This window comes from Choristoneura fumiferana, chromosome 15 (genome assembly GCF_025370935.1).
Source record: "Choristoneura fumiferana chromosome 15, NRCan_CFum_1, whole genome shotgun sequence".
Classification (NCBI taxonomy): domain Eukaryota; kingdom Metazoa; phylum Arthropoda; class Insecta; order Lepidoptera; family Tortricidae; genus Choristoneura; species Choristoneura fumiferana.
Window position 1 is genome coordinate 10,556,200 of NC_133486.1, and position 24,168 is coordinate 10,580,367.

At 35.3% G+C, this 24,168-nt stretch overlaps 1 protein-coding gene across 1 annotated transcript in view; it reads left to right on the forward strand.

Annotated features, from left to right (window-relative positions):
• The window catches only part of Gycalpha99B (guanylate cyclase 1 soluble subunit alpha 2), a 141,567-nt gene extending 117,776 nt beyond the window's left edge, over positions 1–23,791 (forward strand). Inside the window, exons 9-15 of the mRNA XM_074098126.1 lie at positions 2,132–2,311; positions 6,323–6,461; positions 9,313–9,479; positions 10,266–10,409; positions 11,056–11,210; positions 15,378–15,519; positions 17,080–23,791. Coding sequence (XP_073954227.1) covers positions 2,132–2,311; positions 6,323–6,461; positions 9,313–9,479; positions 10,266–10,409; positions 11,056–11,210; positions 15,378–15,519; positions 17,080–17,157 — 1,005 coding nt within the window. The 3' untranslated portion in view covers positions 17,158–23,791. The remainder of the gene's footprint in view (positions 1–2,131; positions 2,312–6,322; positions 6,462–9,312; positions 9,480–10,265; positions 10,410–11,055; positions 11,211–15,377; positions 15,520–17,079) is intronic.
• Positions 23,792–24,168: the final 377 nt, after the last annotated feature.

The window sequence follows — 24,168 nt, forward strand, 5'->3', positions numbered from 1 at the left end:
AAAGTAATATTATAGCAACAACGCATATAAATATATGCGCAGCTAATGTTCTTCCTATTATTTATAAATTGCGTGTAATGTCAAGTTACTGTTTTATGGTAAGAGAGTCGATCGCGCAATTTACTGAGAAATCGCTCGCTACACCGCCGCTCGCGCATAGTCGTAGCTGGGGCTTAAATCACTTATTGTAATCAGGTGTAATATGCAAATTCATCAAGATCTTATTCATAATATATTATGTGTCATTAAGTATAGGTAACTGATACAGCGTAAACACTTACGCTTACGCTATATATTATTATATTACATTAATTGTAGATTATATGACGAAACCATAAAATATAATCTTTAAAATGACATAAAAATACTCTTAAAAATATTAAACTATTCTTATTAGGATGTAAACTCTTTATTGCACAAAAAAGTTACAAAGAAATAACTACAGAGGCGAACTTATCCGTCGCAAAGGGCTGTCCAGTCCATAACACACTTCCCTTGTGAAAACATTCAAAGTAATTCATTCATTCTGTCACTACACTCTTGACAGAGTGAACGTAGTCGTTGGTTGAGAATCAGTAGTGAACCACCATGATGACTTATTTGGGAAAATAGTGTGGTGATCAGTGTCTCCAGCTCTCTCTATCAAAATTACGGTATATGGTATAGGAAATCGCTTAAGTATTCCCGCGTGTGATTGGTGTACGACCCCGTGTTTGTCAACCTGGAATGAACGACACCAATGCGCGACCTGATAATTGAAACCCTTATGACAATGACATGAAGGTTTGAATTGTCAGATCGAGAATTTTTTGTCGTGCATGCCACTTTAACCGCACGCCCTAGTGTTGCCCTATTAAAATTGTAATATTTGATTAAATCGAGTGTGGCTATTATAGAAATAAGGACACGGACAAGATTACGGTAGAATGTGGCGCCGTAATAATATGTCTACGGCCTACCGTAGACCGTACCGTAGACGTATCTACCACCTATGGTAGATCTAGAAAAAATACGGTAGATCTACCGTAATTACAGCGTGGTTGGAGACACTGGTGTTTATACTATTATAATACTGTATCTACTAAATTGCAAAAAAACTCCGGAAGGGAGGAGCGAAACCTCCTAACACAAGTATTGTCATACTTACCAGGAGGGACCGAACATAAATACTGTGTAACATTAGTTGATACTGAATAAATATTTTTGATTTTTTTTTTGACTGGTGGTGATTCCCCTTGCCTAACGATTCGCGAGAAAAGCCACGGACGGGTAAAGACAGGTTTGTTATAAAACTAACTTTGAATATAACTCTAAATTCGCACACGCCTACAGTGCGATGTTTGCCCCGAGTTTGCAGATGCTCTCAACGTAAATCTTTAGTTTACTCTCCATATTGTTCTCCGACTTGCAGAAGTGATGTGAGAAAAGGCTTCGTATTCTAACGCCTATAAAAGATGGTGTATTTTTACCGATTCCTGCTTCTTTCCAGGATTATTTGTTCCGTTCCAACAGAATGCTTTTAGAAAGTTGATACGTATTCCGTGATTTGGTCGGTGTTTGGAATTGCAAAGGAGATTCTAAGTATGGCCAAAAGTTAAAGGAACGGTGACGACGAAGTTATTTGGAAATGTTTAGACAATATTAAATTAAATTATGTGCATTATTTTAGGTAAATTGGGATTTTCTATTAGGTAATACTTTTTTAGCGAACAGTCTTATCATATTTTTTATTAGTCTTTAACCAAATAAATTAATAGAAAAAAAGCAAACAATGAGAAATGGTGATAAATGAATTATTATATCATCTTTAACTCTAACTTTTTTGTAGTATGTACCTACTTTTGTTGACTATACTTTCATGGTCATCTAAACTATAAATCAGAGCCAAATTTCAAGTAAATTCAATCACGATAAATGGATTAAATTCGACTTGTAACATCTGACTGACAAACACACAAACGAAGAAAATTGTAAAAGGTTGTTAAAAAAGAAAGAGTTAAGCGCGAGCTGGGAGTAAAACGAGCGCCACAACTTAGGCCACACCACGCTTTCCCTGATGCCTTCAATTTTCCCACAAAGAAACTGCTATTATATCTACATTGTAATTCAAATTATTTTGTTTCTCCAACAGGGCTTAGAGATAAAAGGCCAGATGGTATTCTGTCCGGAGTCAGACTCTCTGCTGTTCGTCGGCTCTCCGTTCCTGGACGGTCTTGAAGGTTTGACGGGACGTGGTCTCTTCATCTCTGACATACCGCTGCACGATGCCACGAGAGACGTCATATTAGTTGGAGAACAAGCCAGAGCTCAGGTAAGTTCTACCCATTCAATAGCGTAAAAGGCATAATGATGACCGGATAGCCAAGTGGTTAGAAAACTATGAAGCTTGAGGTCCCGGGTTGGATTCTCGGTTTTCGGCATATCATGATATGCCCGGTACACAGAGCTAGCTTGCTCTAATCGATCTGCCGTATTGTTTCTCAGGCACATCGTGATATGCCTGGCCAACTTTATCATGAAATGGCGCCATTTCACGATATGCCTAGGAATTTCGTGATCAGGCGGATTTGACGATCGGCCGCCGACATATACAAGAATGTTTATCCGTTACCTGGTACCCATGTTGCAAGCTTTGTTTTGTTTGGGACTAGGTCAATTGGTGTAAGTTGTCCCATGATATTTGATTTGATATTTACATAATATTAAACATCCAACACTCGAGAGCAAACATTTGTATTATTCATACCTACATCTGCTCCGACTGGTGACCGAATCTGGGAACTCTACCTTCATAGTCAGATTCTCCAAACACTGGTCTATCCTGTCGTCAAATAACTAATAAAAACGATAAATTTAACAAATCAGAGAACTACATAAAACCCATTTTTTTTAAGTTCGACGTGAAACAAGCGTAACTTTAATGTTCTTGAAGAACCTAATCACATTATGTTTTGCAGAGTGCACATTACTGCCTTTGGTTCATTAAGAAATAAACTAGAAGAAGCCCATCCAAAGAAACTTGATTTAGTTCATTCTATTAGACGCTTGGCTGCACACGTAATAACCTAGCGTCTACTCGCTCAGAAAATTTTAATGACGTCGACGGGCAACATAGAAATATTATCAGTTTTAATGAGTTAAAGAAAAATTGTGAAGATTTAGGCCAAGATTTTCATCGCTTTGTTAACACAAGACTTATCAAAAACACATTTTTAAGTGTAATACAATGTTCATTATTGATCAATACAGATTAAAAAAAAGTCTAATATAGATAAAAAACATAAAGAAGATGACCGGTTGTACGCTCAACGCCGTATATAGATTCCAAAAAAGTTACCAAAGATGGCCGAACGTCACTGTCGCAAGTGTCATTGTCATTGTACTCGTAACGTTCCAGATGTAACCAACCCATGCACATCAATAAAAAATAGTCATAATAATATACTGAGCGGCAAAAAATCTGGCCCTGGAATGTATGCAGTAATAGGTAATTTTGTATGGAGAGTGGGCCCCAAATTTTGTGGCAGTGTGAAAGTGTAAAGATCATCCCAAGTATTTGATGTTTTCTATATACCTACGCATACCGTATTATGTACAATGTGTGTTGCACATGAGAATACCTTGGTTTTGAACTATCCATGTACCAAAATGTATTACAATCAATTGAGCCATTTTTGCCAGTTTGACTGACAAACATACAAACTATTTTTTTACACTGCGACTAAAGAGTTACGAACTATTTATTAGTAATAAAAACAGCAATAATGGTGATATGAATATTTATTCAATCTTCAATTTCCGAACAATTTAGTTCATCCTCATCCGTATTAATTATAAAAGGTTCGACCACATCATCAATTAAAACATCTAACGGCATCATTCTGTCTTCTATTTCAATCACATGATCAATAACACACGATCTCCAACGCTCCGGTGTCACCTTCTACAGTGATTTGTTGTCAATATTTATAAATAGTATATAGGTACGCAAATTATTGTATCCAAATGTTGTTAAAACCTGAAGTATTAACACTGTAATATGAACTTTTCTACTACAAAACAGTTTCAACCAAATATCTGTAGGTGAAATTAATATTGAGATGAAATTATTTATTTATGCGGTTGCATTTAATTTTAACTTTACAATTATATATAAATAAATTACTTACCTATGTATGTTAATTAGAAAAGTTAAAACTTACCGATGCAAAACTTTTTCATTTTATTGGCAACACATGAGTAGTTTTTTGGGAATCTACGAGTATACGAGTATATGGCGTTGAGTTATAGTAGTAGCCTGTCCGTATCAGGATAAGTCGACGTTCTATATTCGAAAAATGACTTAAGTCCCATATCAAATTTTTGCACTACTACATACAACAGGTTTTTTTTTATTCGACTGGATGGCAAACGAGCAAGTGGGTCTCCTGATGGTAAGAGATCACCACTGCCCATAGACACCTGCAATACCAGGGGGATTGCATATGCGTTGCCAACCTAGAGGCCTAAGATGGGATACCTCAAATGCCAGTAATTTCACCGGCTGTCTTACTCTCCACGCCGAAACACAACAGTGCAAGCACTGCTATTTCACGGCAGATTAGCGAGCAAGATGGTGGTAGCAATCCGGGCGGACCTTGCATAAGGACCTACCACCTGCAAAATGTCATCTTCTTAAGTGTTTTATCTGTAGTTTTACTTCTATTTTACAATGAGTCGTTGGTGATAACTAATTAGATCAATCAACTTTTTTGTGTTATTATTCTGGCCCGTAACTCTGGATCATCGACTTTGTTAGAAAAATGTTTGTATGTAATACTATTAGCATGCTTGGGAGATGAGCCATGAAAGAATTGCCTGAAAACTGTCACAATTTCTAACTTTTAGTATTTGTACCCCATAAAATCATACTTTTAATAAGTGCCTCAGGAGACCTTACCATAGGAACAAACTACACTAAAAATCTGGTTGGCTCTTAACAATTGAGGTATATTTTTTTTTATATGTAGCCTATAGCGTATCCTACTGCTAAGCAAAGGCCTCACCTTTCTTCTTCCAGTCTCTGGCTTCGGCAAAATGTCGCCAGTCCGGCTCAAAATCAAATGACTAGTTACTTCTTTATTTAATTTAACCGATGACCTAAATCTGATCTCTTTTAAGTGCAATAGGTAAAGCTTTTAGAAAAACAATGTCTAATATAAACATTGAAGATAACTTAATATTGAATAACGGTTAATTTAGCGTCGCTTAGATTATTTATAAACAGGGCAGACGAAATAAGGCTAAACGATAAAGAAAATACCTAATAACACAAACCCTTAAAAAAGTGAGTGAAAAAAAAACAAAGCCAAGATACTACAATTGTCAAAATCTGCGAAGCTTCTTATCGCACACGCATGACAGTAAAAAAACATATCTCTTCTTTTGGACTCCGCCAGTCGGAAAAAAAAGCTATTGGTTACTGTTACTGTTCGAACCCTAATAATTCCTTATTTTATTAAAATGGAGTGACTCAGATTTCTAGGAGTGGTCTACTAATAAATTACCCAATCCATTAAAAAATGTTATGCTTGGCGTATCATTAGATCGAGCGTTTACTAGGGACTTTCAAAGTACCTACTTCACATCCAGAAAATTATTTTCCGTTGTATACGGAATTTCAAGTGATTTTAGAGTTGACACGTTTCAGCAACGAGAATTTAGTTTTAAATCTATTTTCTATAACAATGGAATCGAAGCGCCTTTTCTTGAGTATCACTTGTTGAAAGCTTGTTGATATTCGAGAGCTCTCAATGTCCATGTTACGCGAAACTTAATTCTTGGAAGTTTGTGAACGTTTGGTATGCCCATTCATTAGATGTAATCGTCTATCAAAGACTTCATTAATTTATTAAACACAAAAATAAGTAACGTATTTATAATAATGTTATTCAAAAACGCTTCTCTTTATTATAATAATAATAATAATTACCCACTTATTTCGGACAGAATCCATAGAGGATTATGGAAACTATACGGACCTCTCAGTGACCTATTAGTTTTGAGTAAGTATAGAAATACCGTGGGACAAAATATAATCAGATATAATAAAATGAATGAATCACTCATTTGAATTTATTCATTCATTTTTTTAATTTATTCGCGAATGATTTATTTATTTTACTAAACTTTCATATTTAAGACCTGAAAGACCTTTTGGATCATGGAGTCAAAGGCTGACAATAGCTGGCCCAAGATCGTGAAGCATCGCGTAGTCTGTTGTTGGAGGCCAAGATCCACTTTCTTTAAAGCATTTCGTTTATTAATCAAATAATTGTTCCAGGATGGCCTTCGAAGAAGAATGGATAAGTTAAAGAACAGAATAGAAGAAGCAAGCAAAGCTGTTGACAAGGAAAGAGAAAAGAACGTCAGTCTGTTGCATCTGATATTCCCCCCTCACATCGCCAAAAGGCTGTGGTTAGGTAAGTCAGTTGTTTAATATCTTCTTTACGAATAGTCTTTTGTATATAATTATACGCAGTTATTTATTTCACCAACATATACGATTATCATAACAGGCGACAATAATGCAAAAAATACACTTTTCACTTCTAATGCTCGTAAAGTTTATTTATGCTATTTATGCTGGATCTAGGCGACATAAAATTCCTTTGTATGATCTAGTGCATAAAGTAAAATCTTCGCCTAAGACCAAGGTATAATCAGGTGCCAACAGACACAAACAAAAAGTTTCTATATATTTTCTTAATAGTTTTTTATTTAAGCAAAACTAAAAATCAATCTAAATAAATCAATAAAACTAAAAATTTATAATTATAAAGCAATGCAAGAAAAATCAAAGGTATTTACCTACTAAGTGAACAGTTGTTTCCACTGTTGCTATTTCATTTCCTCGCAATCGAAGTGAAAAGCAGAGTGTAAAACTCGAGCCTTAAGCTCATTTTCCCCTCGGTACCGGCTCAGGTGGCTATATGAACATCTCGGGTAAAAATAGCTCGTTTTGTGCTCTTGTACAATATACTATAATTCAATAAATATACCAGAATTCTTTCGACACTTTTTAGCACGACGACGTCTAGCGGAACTTTAACTGTCTGTATCTTCATATTTTTTGTTTAATTGACAATAGAAAAAATACGAGAATGTTAGACACGTCGTATTTTCTTATAATCTAACTAATGGACTGTACCTTAACAAGTTCATATGGGTCAGTAGAATCTTGTCAAGATTTTTTTGATAACTGCAGCATGTGCTGACTCCAACATAGTTCTACCGAGAGACACATTCGAGTATATCAAGGTATAATGAGATTTTTTTGAGAAACTAGACTCTCTTTTACACTCTACCTCAATAAAAGCGGTGCCTTACTTGGCTTGCCGGTAGCACAGGTGTGGCATACTTTCAGATTGTGTCATAAACTTTACAACCCCCGACGCGGCTGAAGCGAAATTATAATTTACCTAATGCTGGTTTATTACAACCCTTTAATTAATTAGAAGTATGTACGAGATAATAAAGATTTGGAGTTGTTCTTTGCATTACGAGAAAAGTTTGTACGGTTAAGAAGAAAGTTTGGTTGTTATTTAATTGCTTTGTAACTTTTGCCCGCTTTATTTCATCATAATCGACCGAGTGAATTTAGATTTTGTCTGTTCGTTTACAAGTTTTTTTTTTAGAGTTAATGATAGTTACTCAGACTGTCACATATTTAATTCTAAATAAACTTATACTTAGCTGTAGCGAGGCACTGATCCTTCGTAATAATTTTCACTTTCTCTCTCTTCTGTCTGTTTGTCACTTTTTCACACTTAAACTGCAGAATCGATTAAGATGAAATTTAGTATTGAAATATGTAGTTTGAAATCTTGGAAAAGAAATAGGTTAACTTTTATCCCAGAATATTGCATAGTTACCGCGGAATAGCGCTAAACGAATTATTTGCCGACCAACTTAATAATAATTGAAAGAGTTCCTTTTTAGCCCAGACGCAAAAAAGGGGTGATATTAGTTTCACGCTAATGTCTGTCTGGCTGTCTGTGGCATCGTAGCTTTTACATAGTTTAGCTTTCGCTTTTGAAGCGGTTTTTTAAGTGAAAGCGAGTTTACTTGCGTCCTCAGCTATAATTTAAATCGGTTCAGTCGTTTTTGAGATATTGAACTTGGAAATGATAATGCCGGGATTTTTTATTTTTTCTACGTTGGTTAGTTTATTTTTAATTTTTTCTAAGTTATTTAATTTTTGAGGTACGGCCAGGGACTGCGAATGGTGGCTCATGAATTAAAGTCCTTGACCGTACGAACTCCAAAAAATATGAAAAGTTAGTTTTACCTACATAATTTAAATCTACGTTTACTCATTCAAACTTCTTATTAGATTAATGGTTGAAACTGTCATAATATTTAACAAGAACATGTACTTACTTCCCCAGACACCGATTAAGTTTGCTTCCCGCCAGTGAATTTAATAACTTAACTAATATAAATTGGTTACGTAAGTTTAGCCCGGAGTTTAACTTAGGCCCCTACGGTATAGAGTTAAATATATTTGACCCGGTAATTTAAGTTTAAGTTATTTTAGAAGCACATCAACTAAATTAAGGACAGCGTCGTGGTTATGTCATAGTTGTTAATTTAATTTCTTATAATTTACTACATGTACTAGATTATATTAGATTACTGTTGATTAATAAATCGGTTGACTGGGCTGCCATGGTGGCCTAGTGGTTTGACCTGTGGCCTCTCAAGCCGAGGATCGTGGGTTCGAATCCGGGCAAATGAATTTTCTAAATTCATTTGCAAAAGTACATTTGAAATTTACTACGAGCTTTACGTTGAAGGAAAACCTCGTGAGGAAACTCGTTGAGCAGGGTGAAGTTTCCAACCCGCATTGGGTCCGCGTAACTACGGCCCAAGCCCACTCGTGTTGAGAAGGCGCCTGTATTTGATTGGGCCAATCAACTATTTTACCCACACCTTGGGCGTCTCCTGCGTTACCAAAATTGTCTCTGGCGTTACCAAAAAATCGTACTTCCAACAAGTATTTCACGGGTTAATAGGTTGAACTTACGTAGGATGGCATGTATTCATGTACACCATCTATTAAATTACAGAAAAAACATGTTTACTTACAAAAATCTGCAATTGTTTGAAAAGTATCGCGGACAGATTAGTGGGGGTGAAACAGTTGATTGGCCCAATTAGGTATATAGACCAAGATGATGATGATGATGTTGAATTGTATGGTTCCCACGCGCGCCACGAATTTTTTTCAGTCGCGGGCAACAGTAAAAAATCTATGGATTTTCTTCACAGGAGAGAAGATTGAAGCAAAGAGCCACGATGATGTCACTATGCTGTTTAGCGACATTGTCGGCTTCACGTCTATATGCGCGACGGCAACTCCAATGATGGTTATCGACATGCTTGAGGACTTGTACACCGTCTTTGACGTCTTCTGTGAAGAGCTTGACGTTTATAAGGTAAGGTTCCTAAGCTGATTAATCAATGATTGCTTTTTTGAGGGTTCCGTGCGCCTGAGTGGCCAAACTGAAGGCTTAGATTGCGTTTCCACGAAAGATGAGATAGCACAGCTCTAATTGAAACAGCTGAGCGGAGCGAGGCGAGGTTAATGAAGAGTTAATATTGGTTCATGAAAAACACATTCCTCAAAACACATCCTCGCACATCTCTGGTTGAAACGCACCTTTATAGAATCACTCGTGTGTTTGTCAGTCTGTCACAGCAAATTTTTAACCCCGATGCAGATTGTTATAAATTTGACACCAATGTCTATGTCTGCGGCATCGTAGCTGTCAAATCGATGGACCGAATCCGATGTGATTTTTTTTTACCGTCGTGAAAGTGAGTTTCCTTGCAATGGTTTTTAGCTACGTTTGATAAAGATCGATTCAGTAGTTTTTGAGATATTTAATTTTGAAATAACAATGTCACGATGGGACAATACAAAATTGACTTGAAGCTTACAGAAAAACCTATAAGACATGTATTGGTTTGAATTTGCCCCCCACGACCGTATTAGAAAAAAAATATAAGATCAAATTAAGAGTAAAGTTTTTTTTAACAAAAAAGTAAAACCGACTCCAAAAATCTTGAAAATAATTTTCTACTATTTTGAAGTCGGTGCCAATGAGCACGAGCCAGCAGGAGTGTTTGAAGCTCAATATAATAATATGTAGGTCAGGTCGACGACTGTAGTTCCTCTCCTCCTTTTTGAAGTCGGTTGAAAAATGGCATTTTGTGCGCAGGTGGAAACAATAGGCGACGCGTATTGCGTCGCGAGCGGTTTGCACAGGAAGATCGACACGCATGCACCGCAGATCGCTTGGATGGCGATGCGTATGGTCGAAACTTGCGCGCAGCACTTTACGCACGAAGGGCATCCTATAAAGGTATGTGGACTGGATCAAAAGTGGTGATGAGTGGTGATGGTGGAAAAGTGGAAAAGAGCCGCGGATCGGCAAGCGCAGCGTAGGACGTCCACCAAGATGGACGGATGATCTGGTTAAAGCCGCGGGTGGGGGAGGCCTATGACCAACAGTGGACGTCCTACGGCTGACATGATGATGATGATGATGATTTTACTTTAAATTACAAAGTAGGTGTGTGTGGACTACAAATAGATGTACCTATACCCCCTAAAGTTACAAAAATATGTATGCACAACCTTAACCTTTAGTTAATAATAAAGTCGTGTATACATATTTATGTAACTTTAGCTGTATCGATCTCTTTGTAGTCTACTGTACTTATTGGTTTTGGCGATATTTTTGTTCTAAATATAATGCGAATTTGACCAAAATAATTAGGTCAGTCAACTATTTAGTGTAAGTTATTCTGTCCCGTAGGTAACTTTGTTTAAAAAAATGCCTATACTATTAGCGTGCTTAGGAGATAAACCATGAAGGAAGTGCCTTAAAACTATCACAAATACTAAATTTTAGATTAAATGGTTTATTATTTTAAATTGCGTGGGCGCAAAATGTTAGGACAGAGTTCTACTACACTATGTAATAAATGACTTTTTTTCTTCACTAGATGCGTATAGGCCTGCATACGGGCACAGTCCTGGCTGGGGTGGTCGGTCGCACGATGCTCAAGTACTGCCTGTTCGGCCACAACGTCACTCTGGCTAACAAGTTCGAGTCCGGCTCAGAACCTCTCAAGATCAACGTCAGTCCCACTACTTACGAGTAAGTTAACCGAAAAAATATTTTACTTGAATAAATATAAATTAGCAGTACCTAATAATTTATTACTAAGTATCAGCCGACTTGGGAAAGCCCGACCGGTTATGTGGAACTCTCCTAAGTCGGAACGGCAGGGAGGAGCATATTCAGCGCATGTCCACTAATACCATGTAGATGCTTCTTAAGTGTATTTGAGATTATTTAGAAAAGGTGATTTCCTGCCAAGTTTGTTGCAGCATATTCTTTTTGGCGAAGATAGTCTTTTCAAAAGTGCCAAAAGTCACGTAAACGAGCTCTTTTATGGGCTATTTTCAAAAATAACATTTGTTGTTTATTTGAATTAAAATACGATAATCTACTGAGTTAATTTTCAAATTAAGTTTCGCACACTGATTAAAAGAAAAATATAATAGGTTCAAAAACAAACGGGTCAAGCAATTTGACTACCCCGGACTATGATTCATATTATTCGTCGAAATTAATTTTATTTCCGAGTATAATATAACAAACTCGAAAACACCTGAATAAATTATCTTGTAAAATTTTCGCAATTATATTATAATTTACTTTGGAACAAAACTAATTTAAACGGGATAATTGCGTAAAATTAATTAATATCGGCAGGTCTCATGCCGTTTGAAATGCTGAGATTTAATTATTTCGATTCAAATATATTTTGTTACTTCATTACGCTGTGTTACTTCAATAACACTTGAACACCTGTTGAAAAATGTTCAAAACGATTCTAGTTCAAGAAGTAAAACGATTTATGTTGACTCGTTCGTGGACACATGTGTTTTGTTTGTGCTGTGACACCACAAAGTGTAGTGTCACATTGTATCACACTGTGTAGTGTCACCATTGCGAATTAAAAAACGCATAGGTACTATCGAACCAACTGAACCGTGTCCACCGTGTGTGTGACCGTGTGTTGTCAGGTTAAAATTACACCTCTCCATTTCTTCTGTGGATGCCGTAAGAGGCGACTGAGGATATAAGTCAAGGTATACGGTAGGCGACAGGCTAGCAACCTGTCACTATTGTACCTACCGTTCTTGTCAAACTTAAAACCTAAAATTGCTAAAAGTGGCTCCGAAGCGGTAACGTTTCGTGTGCTCTGCCTACCCCATTTGGGAATACAGGCGCGATGTTTGTGTGTTGTGTGCAAACCAACTGAATTGTGACCGACTGTGGAACCTTTTCGTACCAAAAGTCATAGTAGTTCGCAGGTGGTAGGACCTTGTCCAAGGTCCGCCCGGATTGCTACCACCATCTTGCTCGCTAATCCTGCCGTGAAGCAGCAGTGCTTGCACTGTTGTGTTTCGGCGTGGAGAGGAGACAGCCGGTGAAATTACTGGCACCTGAGGTATTCCATCTTAGGCCTCTAGGTTGGCAACGCATCTGCAATACCCCTGGTGTTGCAGATGTTTATGGGCGGTAGTGATCTCTTACTATCAGGAGACCCACTTGCTGGTTTGTCATCCAGTCGAATAAAATATATATATATATAGTGAAATCGCATTGTTTGACAAGGGAATTAATTGTGACTCTTACTGTGAGAAGGTTTTACGGTGGGTCAAAAATCAAATGGTTCGAATGTACCTATCTCTATGTCACAGGCTAATGGTCAAAACAGAGCTTTTAACAAATCTTGAAGGGATATGACCAAATCACGTGGGATGTTTAAAATGGCAAATCCGTTTTATCATTTGCCTAGAAAAAATCATTCATTTGATCAAATCCCTGAACTGAACTTGTTTAGATCAGCCAAAAAGGGCAACTTGTTTTTTTAATTTCACCAGATTGCTTTAGTGACTTGATATAATCCCTAAAATACGCCAAGTCAACTCGTATCATTTCACTAGATACGTTCGAGTCGACAAGTATTTGGAGAAATAATTACCTAATAAAATTAAACAAAAGAAAATATTGTTAACAGCGCCATTTCACGGATGTTCGATCATAAGCTAACCTAAAGCTTCATCCCAACCTCGTGCGGCCCAATGTGCAATAGAATGTACACAATAAGTTCAAGGGAATTAAGAATCTATGACAATGTAACAAAGTAAAAATTCTTTTGTTTTTCTATTGTTTTACGCCATGGCAGTTTGACGGAAGTTTGACTTTATTCTCGAAACAATTAGATTCTAATAACTTAGTCAATTTTTTTCAAAATATTTATATGGTGGGCTTCAGGAGGCTAAAGCAGCTGTATAACTTACATTGAACTCTATAATTGTAAATGATTTTTAGGTAGACGACAATTTGTCAAGAGCCGACTGCGACTTGCATGCTCTCGATGTAAGTGCTTTGCGGGTGCAGAATGGTAAATCCAACTGCAAATTTTGAAAGCACTTTAGACCTGAGTATTACGGCAGAGGTGTCTCTTGGCTCTTTGGTTTAATTAGAGCGAAATTCAGTACTAAGCTTTGAAGTATGTTTCAATTTCATGCAAAGATATCACTACCTTTTTCTATCTTGTTGCTGTCACTTCTTGTTTGATTTGTATGAAATTGTCAGAAGGTTTAATATAGCGACAAGGTACTAACGTGTAAATATATCTTTGAGCTCAACCTTGAACCTTTGTTTGAAGATGGTAGTGTTGTATTTACTTTGTCATCAAGTAAAATAAAATTCGGATATGGTTACTGGCCATTTTTGTATGAATTCCTGTGTAGATCAAATTGTAATTTTGAAGAAAGGCCTAGTGTAATAATTAATTATTTAAAGCAAAGCCAACGAGAGTACATAAATTATGTCATGAGACAAAAAAAGCCAGCAAAAATATAAAAAACGCCCGAAAAAAACGCCGCCAAAAGAGAACTAAAAAGTAAAAAATAATTATGCACTACCTAGCTGTTGCCCGCGACTTCATTTGCGAAGAATTCGTTTATCCCTATTCCGCGGGGACTATGCTGATTTCCCGCAAAACTAGCCTAAGTTAATTTAGTATAAGTACCTAGTAATATTTTTTTTATCTAAGGTTAACAGGAAACTAAAGTACATATGTTGTATTTTTTAAAATATTAACCTTAGCGGTCCCCCGACACCGACGACGCTTAGATAAAAAAAATATTACTAGGTAAATTAACTTAGGCTAATTTTGCGGGAAATCAGCATAGTCCCCGCGGGATAGGGATAAACGAATTCTTCGCAAATGAAGTCGCGGGCAACACCTAAGTAGTGCATAACTATTTTTTAATTTTTAGTTCTCTTTTGGCGGCGTTTTTTTCAGGCGTTTTTTTGTGTCGGGGGTTTTATAAATTTTAAATTTAAGGAGTATGCTAGTGTGTTGGATATCCTGGCTGCAGCATCAGCTCATCGTGTTGCCACCATTGCATTGTATGTAGAATCAAATACTGATCAATAGTAATCAAACACGACATATCTGCTGTTATTTTTTCAAGAGTATACTGGTGTGCAGACTATCCTGGCTGCAGCATCGGCCAAGAATTCCATAATCTTGCATAGTTATATAGCATACATTTGTGTTTAAAATTTTAGGTCCCACATATATTTGAAAGTAAAGTAAATACCCATTATCCGTCTAAGATTCCTACCGCAGCGAACAAAAGAGCTGATGATCTTGAAACGGCTGAACCGATTTTGATAAAACATGTCTAAGATCCATCGCTGGAAAACCTGCTTTCAAATAAAAAAAACCGCATTCAAATCGGTCTACCCGTTTAAGAGCTACGGTGCCACAGACAGACACACAGATACGCAGACACACATAGCGGTCAAACTTATAACACCCCTTTTTTGCATCGGGGGTTAAAAAAGGAGCGAAATAGAAATTATGTATGACGTATCAGACAAAGATGAAGTATATTTCATCTCGTTGGCTTTGCTTTAGAACTATTGTTTGGAACATTCAATGTATGTATGTTTTTAACACAAGTCTTTGAGCCCCAGCAAAAGATACAAAAATAAATACTCAAAAAAAATATAAAGAAATAAGGAGTTTACATACATACATACATAATATCCCCGTAAGAAACTCGAGTAAATTGCTCACTGTCGATAGACTCCGAGTCCTCGGAAAAAGTTCGATTTAACTCCAACATACTTAGACTCGTTATCTCCTTTATTAGTTTCACTTCAAAGCGTTCCACAATAATACCATGTGAACGAATCAATTTCGTGAGACGTAACGAAAGTTTTTCGCAGGTGGCTAATAAAATTCCCGGGATTCGAGATGGAGCCCCGGGACCGCTCCTGCCTCCCGAACTCGTTCCCCAAGGATATCCCGGGCACGTGTTATTTTCTACACAAGTATTCGCATCCTGGCACCGACGTGGACGCACCCCAGGTACGATTTATGCCTTGTTTAAATATAGCTATGTGATGTCTTAGATTTTTCAAAAACGAAAAAGCTTTCATACTGGATGGGATTTGAAATCGTAATCTCTTGTTTTTATGCGCCGAGTATGCTAGCCGTTATGCCAAGTATGATAATCGTGGGGGGAGAAAAGTCTTAGTGGCGACCACGAACCGGAAGACGAAGCGTTGGTAGGCCTCCCTCTAGGTCATACTTTTCAACCGGTGTACCGCGTATGCCTTCAGGTATGCCGCGATTGCGCGAAGTGTATGCTGCATTGACATCGTGAATAGCTATTTTAATAAGAAAATTGTACGAAAACAACTGACGTGTGGCGTGTGCGATTCGCGTTGTCATGTTGTTATGGTAACAGGGCGGAAGGAATGGCGGGGCGGGTGGAACGCTCTACGCGACAGTCTGACTTGCACTTGGCTATTTATTTCTTTACTGGTATGCCGTGAAACTTTGATGAACAAAAAGTGTGCCGTTAAAACCAAAAGGTTGAAAACGCCTGCACTAGGTGGACTGACGACATCACGAGAGTTGCGAGCAACCGGTGTATGTAAGTGGCGAGTTGTCGTTTATCGTGGCGTTCTAAGGGGGAGGGCTTTGTTCAACAGTGACGTCTTCCGGCTGATGATGACGATGATGATGGTGATGCTAACAACTGCACCACGTTGCCTCCAACCCCAACGAACATATCCGAAAACATTAATCGCTTTCAGACACCAACAAACAGTGGTATGTGGTGCTGTCTATAGCAACTATTATAAGTTACGACTTCTAATATGTACATTGGAAAATATATCGGGAAGGCGTAAGAAATGATGCAACACTTCTACTCTTTTCAAATACCATTTGTTTTTCGAAAGCTATTTTGTCCTATGAATTAACAAAAAAAATCGAAATCTCGTAGACCAGAACTTACAGCATGCATAAGCGTTGCGTGGCGACTTGGCGAGTGAAGCGTATCCTGCATAACAAATTTTATTTAAATCCATTTGGAAAAAGAATATTGTTGCTATTTCACCACTATACAATACAATACAATAACTCTTCACTATTGTCAGCGATTAATGTTTTTGGTTGATTCGGGTCGGACAGGTGAGTTTGGGGTCAATGTGGTAAATTAGTAACATATTTGGCACGTGTAGTGGCAAAGAGATGCAGGTTCAAACCGGCACACACGAAAACTTTGTAGTTTAAAAAATCATAGATATGTAGATAACAAACTTCAAAATTAAAAGTTCTCTACCCAAATAGCATGTACATTTCGGCAGAACGCCTGGGCCTCAATGTTACTGCCTTATTCTTTGAAAACGATGAGAGGGACCGCACAGTAAATATATTCAACACTGCTGAACTCGCAAGAGGAAAATTGGTACCATTCAATTCGTCTAAGTTTTTGACCATTGTTCGCCCAATATAATGTCCTAAACTAAATCATCCCAAAATTCATATTCCTTAAAACCTCGGGCCGTTCCCTTGAGCATCGAAGTTTAAATTATTCTTTGTGAATTTGCAAGTGAACTCATTTATTTTCTTTGACAGGTCAAACATATAGAAGATGCTTTGAGAGATTTCGGTATAGGACAAACGAAATCTGGCGACACAGAAGAGCCCACTTAGTTGAGGTAATTTAAAGTTTCTAGAGTAATGAAGGGTGACATTTTGCTAAGAATAATTTTGCTCTAAGTTATTTTGACACTGTTTAGTCTAAGCGGATGTGAGTAGGTTTTAATGACCTATTTCTAAATAGGTGGCTTCTTAAATTTAATGTGATATAGATGATATGAGAAAAGATTCTATATAAAGTCGCTATTCATTCGTAAGCCACCGTCTTTATAACCATATACTATACCCACCTAAAATGCCTTTGTAACTCATTCATCAAATACTTCTTACAACCTTTTGTTAGAAAGATTAATATAAGATTTATGATTAATTTATTTAGCTCTATGTACGTTCCTATAATTTTAAATGCAAAATTACTATTTGGAATTGTTAAAAATATATCACAATCACAAATATTCTATAAAAAGTACCTAATTAATTACCGACTAATGTTTTGCCGTTGCTAATTCTAAGAAAATGAGTTCTTTAGCCATGGATAAAGTCAAGCATTCGGAAGATTTACATCAAAAGAAATGTACATTAAAATGCACGATACTTCAAACAAAGTATCAGAATTATTCGAATATCTTCGACTCTGTAAACATTTAATGCTAACAGTGTAAATGTTGGAATTCTCTCAAGCGTTTCAACTTATAAATCTTCAAAGTACGATATTAGTACTTCCCTTTTGTCCGAATTGTTGGAGATTTCGTTATATCGTGGATTGATGTTTTCGTGGAGTTTTGGTAACAATTGTCGTAATGATGAATAATGTTAGAGACGCCGACGATGTTGCTGTTTTTAAAATGCTGCTTTCAGAATGACGTAACGGGACATTTTTTTTTATTTGACGAAAGCGGTTTTAGTTCTGGTTTACCTTTGCTTACCTAAGATTTGTGAGTACACAACATTGCTTGTAAAACTGATGAGCTCCAAAGCGATAAAGTTCTAGAATGGTGACCGCGTAGTGGACAATTAAGATTGCGGATAGCCTAAGCGACGGAGCACAAAATCAATGGAAGTGGAAATCTATAAGACAAGTAAGGTTGGTATCCAGCAGAAGACTCCTTTCGGCTGACATGATAATACATTTTATAACCGTCTATATCCATATAAATTATGTTACTTGATTTCTTTTCAAATCTATATAGTTTTATTACAATTCGTTTCATTTCTACATTGCCATCTATGGACCATTTAAACCCTTATAATTGAGGTTTACAGAAGAAAGTATAACTACTCGTAACTAGCTGCCTTCGATTCAAAAATTTTATTCAATTTAAGGTATCTTTTAAAACTGATGAAATCGCTAACCCATAGTGAAATTCTACAAAATTAAATTTAAATAAAGAATATTTTCAAGACTTGAGATAACCTAAACGAATGCCCCCTAGAATCTTTATTATAATTCCTAGCTTTTAGGCTTCATGTATTCGATTATAAAATCTTCTTATAAACGTACCAAAATGTATAAAAATAATAATGTATTTCAATATAGTGATCTATGTGAAGCTTTACATTCTCGTTAGTATATAAATGTACATACAATTGAACCTGGGATAATACGACTTACATAGTTTTAATGCAATTCATCATAGTTTAGTCAAAAGTAGGCTAAACGTGCTTAGAATTTACTCCCATTAATAAATCCATGAAGTTAATCTTAAAAATTTGTTTCTTGTAAATATGATAACAGGTTAATTATTTTAACAACAGTTTGTACATATACATGTTAAAAAAAATATAAGTATTATACCTATGCTTCCATCAAATCCAATTGCACAAAAGGAAAGGGGAAAAATATATGGTTGGCATATATGGCTAAGTATTTAAATAAATAGTCCTTTGATATATTTAATGCAATTTTATGAGAAAGTGACTACTTTACATGATTCAAATAAAATTAATCTAACCTGACCTAAATCAAAGTTCGTCAAATTACATGATGACCTACTAGTTTTACCAAAAATTATACTAAAACAAATGGCCGTTTGGTATTTCGACAGTTCTTCTTTTTAAACTTTATATATTTTGACACGTTCTAAAATAAACCTTCCTTTTTATACTGTTTTTAAAAAGAAATGTAAGTAAAAAGACCTAAAGACAAAAATAGACCCAACTCCATCATTTCCTTTCTGGACATCGTTCACTTAGTATGCCTTCTCAGTAAATAAACACTGGCACTTGGCTAATCGTCCCTTTTATCACAAAAACCCTTTGACCCTTTTATTTTTAAACATTTCTGTAATGGCCTGTCCAAATTTTTATATGGTCTTAGCCAGTTCCCTTAAATACTGGGGTCAATTCTACGCATTTATTTGCGGCTATAATTAATTAGGGGTAATTGACATTTAAAATTATAGAATTTGTTGCATATCTTTTGTAACTACATTATAATGCTTTGATAATTTCGATCGGATTCATAATTAAGATTATCGACAAAGTTATTCAAATATTCGTTTACAACTTTGTACTTTATGACTGAAGTAGGTGCCGTAGATTCTTCTTCCAAAATATTGGACCATCATCATCATGTTTTAAATTTGTGTGACAGATTTGTTTCAATAGGCCTATGGGAACGTAATCTGCTTTAACATTAATGTGCGTAATACTTAATATGCGTGACGTACCTTGCCCCTTCAAAAAATGGCAGAAAAAGTACATTAAAGCGAACTTCAGTTATACTTAAGGTTGACTACTACACTTTAAGTGAAATTTAATTTAAATTACCTTTATTTTTTTTAGTCTGTTAAAAATGTAATTGTCATTATTTAACATTTTGACTTATCACGCAATCTTAATATAATTTATAATATAGTGAAATAATAAAGCATGTTTAAAAAATCAACAGTAATATAATTATAATGAACAATTGGAATAAGTATATCAGAGCGTGGCAGTTAATAGTCATTCCTTCGTTACTTAACTTAAATATTAATTAATATGTTTTTTGGCACCCATTGCATATCCATAAAAATATATTTAAGCGCTATATGATAGTTATTTCTAAGTATTCTGTAGGTATTTATGAAAAAGCGTATGTTCTAAAGTAGTTTTACGCTTTCGGCAAACTTTGGATACTCACAAGTAGACGATTATGATAGAAAATGGGACGACTTTGTTAAATTGGAACTTGTTTGATTGATTTAAAATTCAAGTGAAACAATTACTTTCCCCACACGAAAATTGTTTACTTGTGTTGTGTAATTGTTTGTTTGTGTGTTGAGCAAAGTAATTGTTTCAGTTAATTGATAGACCTCCGCAAAGTAACACCTAATTTGTTACCGTGCAAGTTTTAGAAGTAGGTGAGAAGAAAAGTGATGATTATAATAATGATGGGGAAGAAGCAATTGAGAATTCAAATAAAGAGTTTGTTGTCAAACTACTGTTTAAAATCATCTTGTTCAAAGTCACGTCTTTTTTATAATAATTAATGCTTGAAAAAATTTAAAATAAGTAACAAATGACAGTTGAAAATCAGCAATATTAAATGCCTTAGCGTGAAATGAAGATATCCAAATGAAGAAAGTCTTTGGAAACTCAATCAAAGTTAACAAACGTAAAGTTAGAAGAGTAATCGAGCTTTCTCATTCACTCTTGAGTAATTTTACATTCACTCTTAGGTTGATTTTCCAACAGAGATGTAGTAAACAGCGCTGCCTAAGATAAATGTTCATTCACAATTTGTTTTTTTTTTTGTATTCTTAGCCCTAACGGAAAATGAAATGCTTATAAAATTGTAAGCTAAGCTAAGACACATTCTTAGTTTTGTAGTTAAACACAACTTTGCTTTGAAAGTAAACGTCATAGAAATTATACTTAAGTAAACAGTTCTCAAATGCAAACTCTTACATATTCAATGCATAAAATAGTAATAGGCCTCGAAACATGGCCAAAATTTAAGGAGACAATTTTAATGACTATTCATTTGTAAGTTTTCTTTCGTTTTAAATAAATGTTGAAAAAATAAATGTACTTAACATTCCAATAATGCTCCTTTGAAGTTATGCTGTGTTGACACAACTTGTGATTTAGCATTATCATGCCTGTTGTTATTAGGATAAGGTTCAATGCGTTTACAGCACATTGCATATCGCCTAGGTTAGGTTAGGCGTCATCTAGTCATAAAATAAATAAAATAAAATAGGGTCCTAGATGAGATTTCTCCATTCTTTTATAGTAGTGTTAGCTTAAGCATTATTAGTGGCAGCAAAAAAATAGTTTGTAGCTTTTTGCTGTATTTTCGTTGTTGGAAAAATCTTTATTTGGGACAGGCTTTTCTAGTCATAACAATAGTCACTAAACAGTAAAAACTTAATATTAACTATTTTAATAGACAATAAAAATGTGTAGTAGGTACTTGGCTAGATAAGTTACAAAAATTCAGTTAGAAAAATGATGAAAACAGAGAAAAATATTACTGAAATGAGAATATTATCATTAAACTTTTACTGCATAAAATTTGAGTAATTTCCTGATAGAGTGCAGAAGATTATTTAAACAATAATTTCATTAGGATTAAATCCTACTTCAAAAATCAAAAGTGCATCAAGATGTTAAACAAAAACACAAAAAGTTTGAAAGTTTATATACAATGCCCGTCAGTGAGACTATGTATAACATGTAAATGGACATGATACGAAAATTTTGAACTAACTTATTTATTTTGTAATATTTTTTATACTAAATACGTGTACCTAATTTCAAATCTAATATAACCAATAAAGGTGTCACAGTATGTATCTATAGAAAATATACCAAGTAAATAAACAATTAATAAAAGCTATTAAAATAAGACGTCAAGTCTTGTTTCGTAGCGTAACATAATATATAAATGTATTTATTTATTATTTTACAAACGTATAATAATATTATTGTTTTTGAAGTAATTCGACTAATGTGTTACTATGTAGGAAAAATAAACTTAATTTTTCTATTTACCGACAGCTATTAGTTTATTCCAATATAATAAATTAATTAGACTAATAATAAAACTGTACATAATGAACGATCTATATGTTACTTCGAAGTTACTATAAATGTGTATATGTAAATTTAGCACTCAAATTTTGACTGTCTTAAATAGCGTATTGAGAACAAAATTAGGCTGTAGTATTTCTCTTAATTATAACTTAACAGGTTCATCGAGAGATTAAACTCACTTAAGGCATTTTAACAAGACGAAAATGTTTAAATACTTAAATGCCTCTTCAAATCGAACTGACTTGAAACACTATTGACGAGAAATTTGCTGTTTCCAACAGCTTAAAAAAAGATACTTGGTTGCATTTCCACCAAAGATATGCGAGAAAACGATGAGAGGAGTGTGTTTGTCATGAACCAATAGAAACGCTTCATTTACCTATTCTCGCTTAGGGCAGCTCTATACTCGAGTCCTGAATTAGGCGAACCAACTTGACAGTTCACTTCACATAAATGTTGCCACAGTTACACCAGTGCTGTAGTATCGATATTAAAAAAAAAAACAATATCGATGTTAGAAAAAAACTCAATACGAAATAATCATTACAAAAGAAATCTTTTTTTAAGATTTCGAAAAAAAAAATTGAACATCGGGAAGGACGCCATCCGCCATTTTGTTTTATTGACATTTCAATATGTCCTTCGACTTCTGCCATCGGCTTGCTTGAAACTATTTCCGTTATTGTGAAATTTTCGTTACGTTATTATTTATTGTTGTTATCCTTTTTGTCGTTTTCTGGCCTAAAGCTATAAAAATAAAGTCCTAAAGTGACAACCATTTCCATTCCGCGTCTACACAAGGTTATATCGACATATTTGTATTGAAATATTCCTATGCCTATTTTTTCTTGCCATGTCTGGTAACATTTTTAGTTGTCAATCTAGTTCGCCTAATTTTGAACTTGAGTATAGTGAAACAGCTCAGCAGAGCGAGTTTAGATAAATTAATCGTTTTTATTGGTTCATGACAATCACAATCCTCGTAACACATCCTCGCAAGTCTCTCTTAGTAAAGCAGCCTAATGAAATTATGTATTTAAAATAAGTGCTAACGGTTGCCTATTAAGATTATTGTTCTCACTAAATACGCATTACGTTGCTGAGTTAGCAATCTTAAGGGTCATTTGTTTACACGTATAGTCGGTCAAGTATGTGCTTTGCCACTTGTTGCATCCTTACTTTAGAAAAAACAATAATGCTGATTGTCAAATTGACTATACCTTGACAAGTTCATTTGTAAAGGTGTCAGTGTCGTTCTTCTACCGAGTGCGGTAGAACTCTGTCGCAGGGAGCCTCTGCTGCCTTTATCAAGATTTGTTGTTATAAGTGCGTCAAATGCTGGGTTTGACACTAGTACATAGGAACTACAGCAGTCAATAAAGTTTCAAGTCGGATAAAAGTTGAAGTTAAACCTTCGAGCGGTAAAAGCATTTCTTGATCGACAATACTTTAGTGTTGTCTTTTGAATATTGCCTAAGACCACAGCCTTCAATTAAATTATTAAATGTATGTGATAGTCACAAATCTTATTATAGAGATGTATTGAGCCTATCTATTCACTGATTGTGAGCTGTTGTATCACGCTATCGTCTAGTTTGATAAGTTCCTTGCCGTCAAAGCGAATGCACTGTTAGTGAAATACTATGGTAATAAATCGTTTCTTTCATATAAAGTTGTTTTATTTACTATCCACAATTTAAATAAATTATCACTTAATTGAATATATACAATACAATGATTCTTTATTAAACATCATAACATAATATAGTAATCAGTAGGAAAACAGATATCCATAGAGAGATTTAATCAGAGTTCTCTTCTAGGAAATCTTTACAATAGAAAGAAGTAAGGAATACATTTCTACACAAGTTTATTCACTCTGGCCTCGAATAGCCCAGCGGGGCTACTACGAAAATCGAAGTTCGTATCGCACCGTCCCTCTCACTCTCATATTAAATAATATAAGCGTCAGCGAGACGGCACGATACGAACTTCGATTTTTGAATTTTGTAGAACATTTATTTATTTGACATACGACACAAT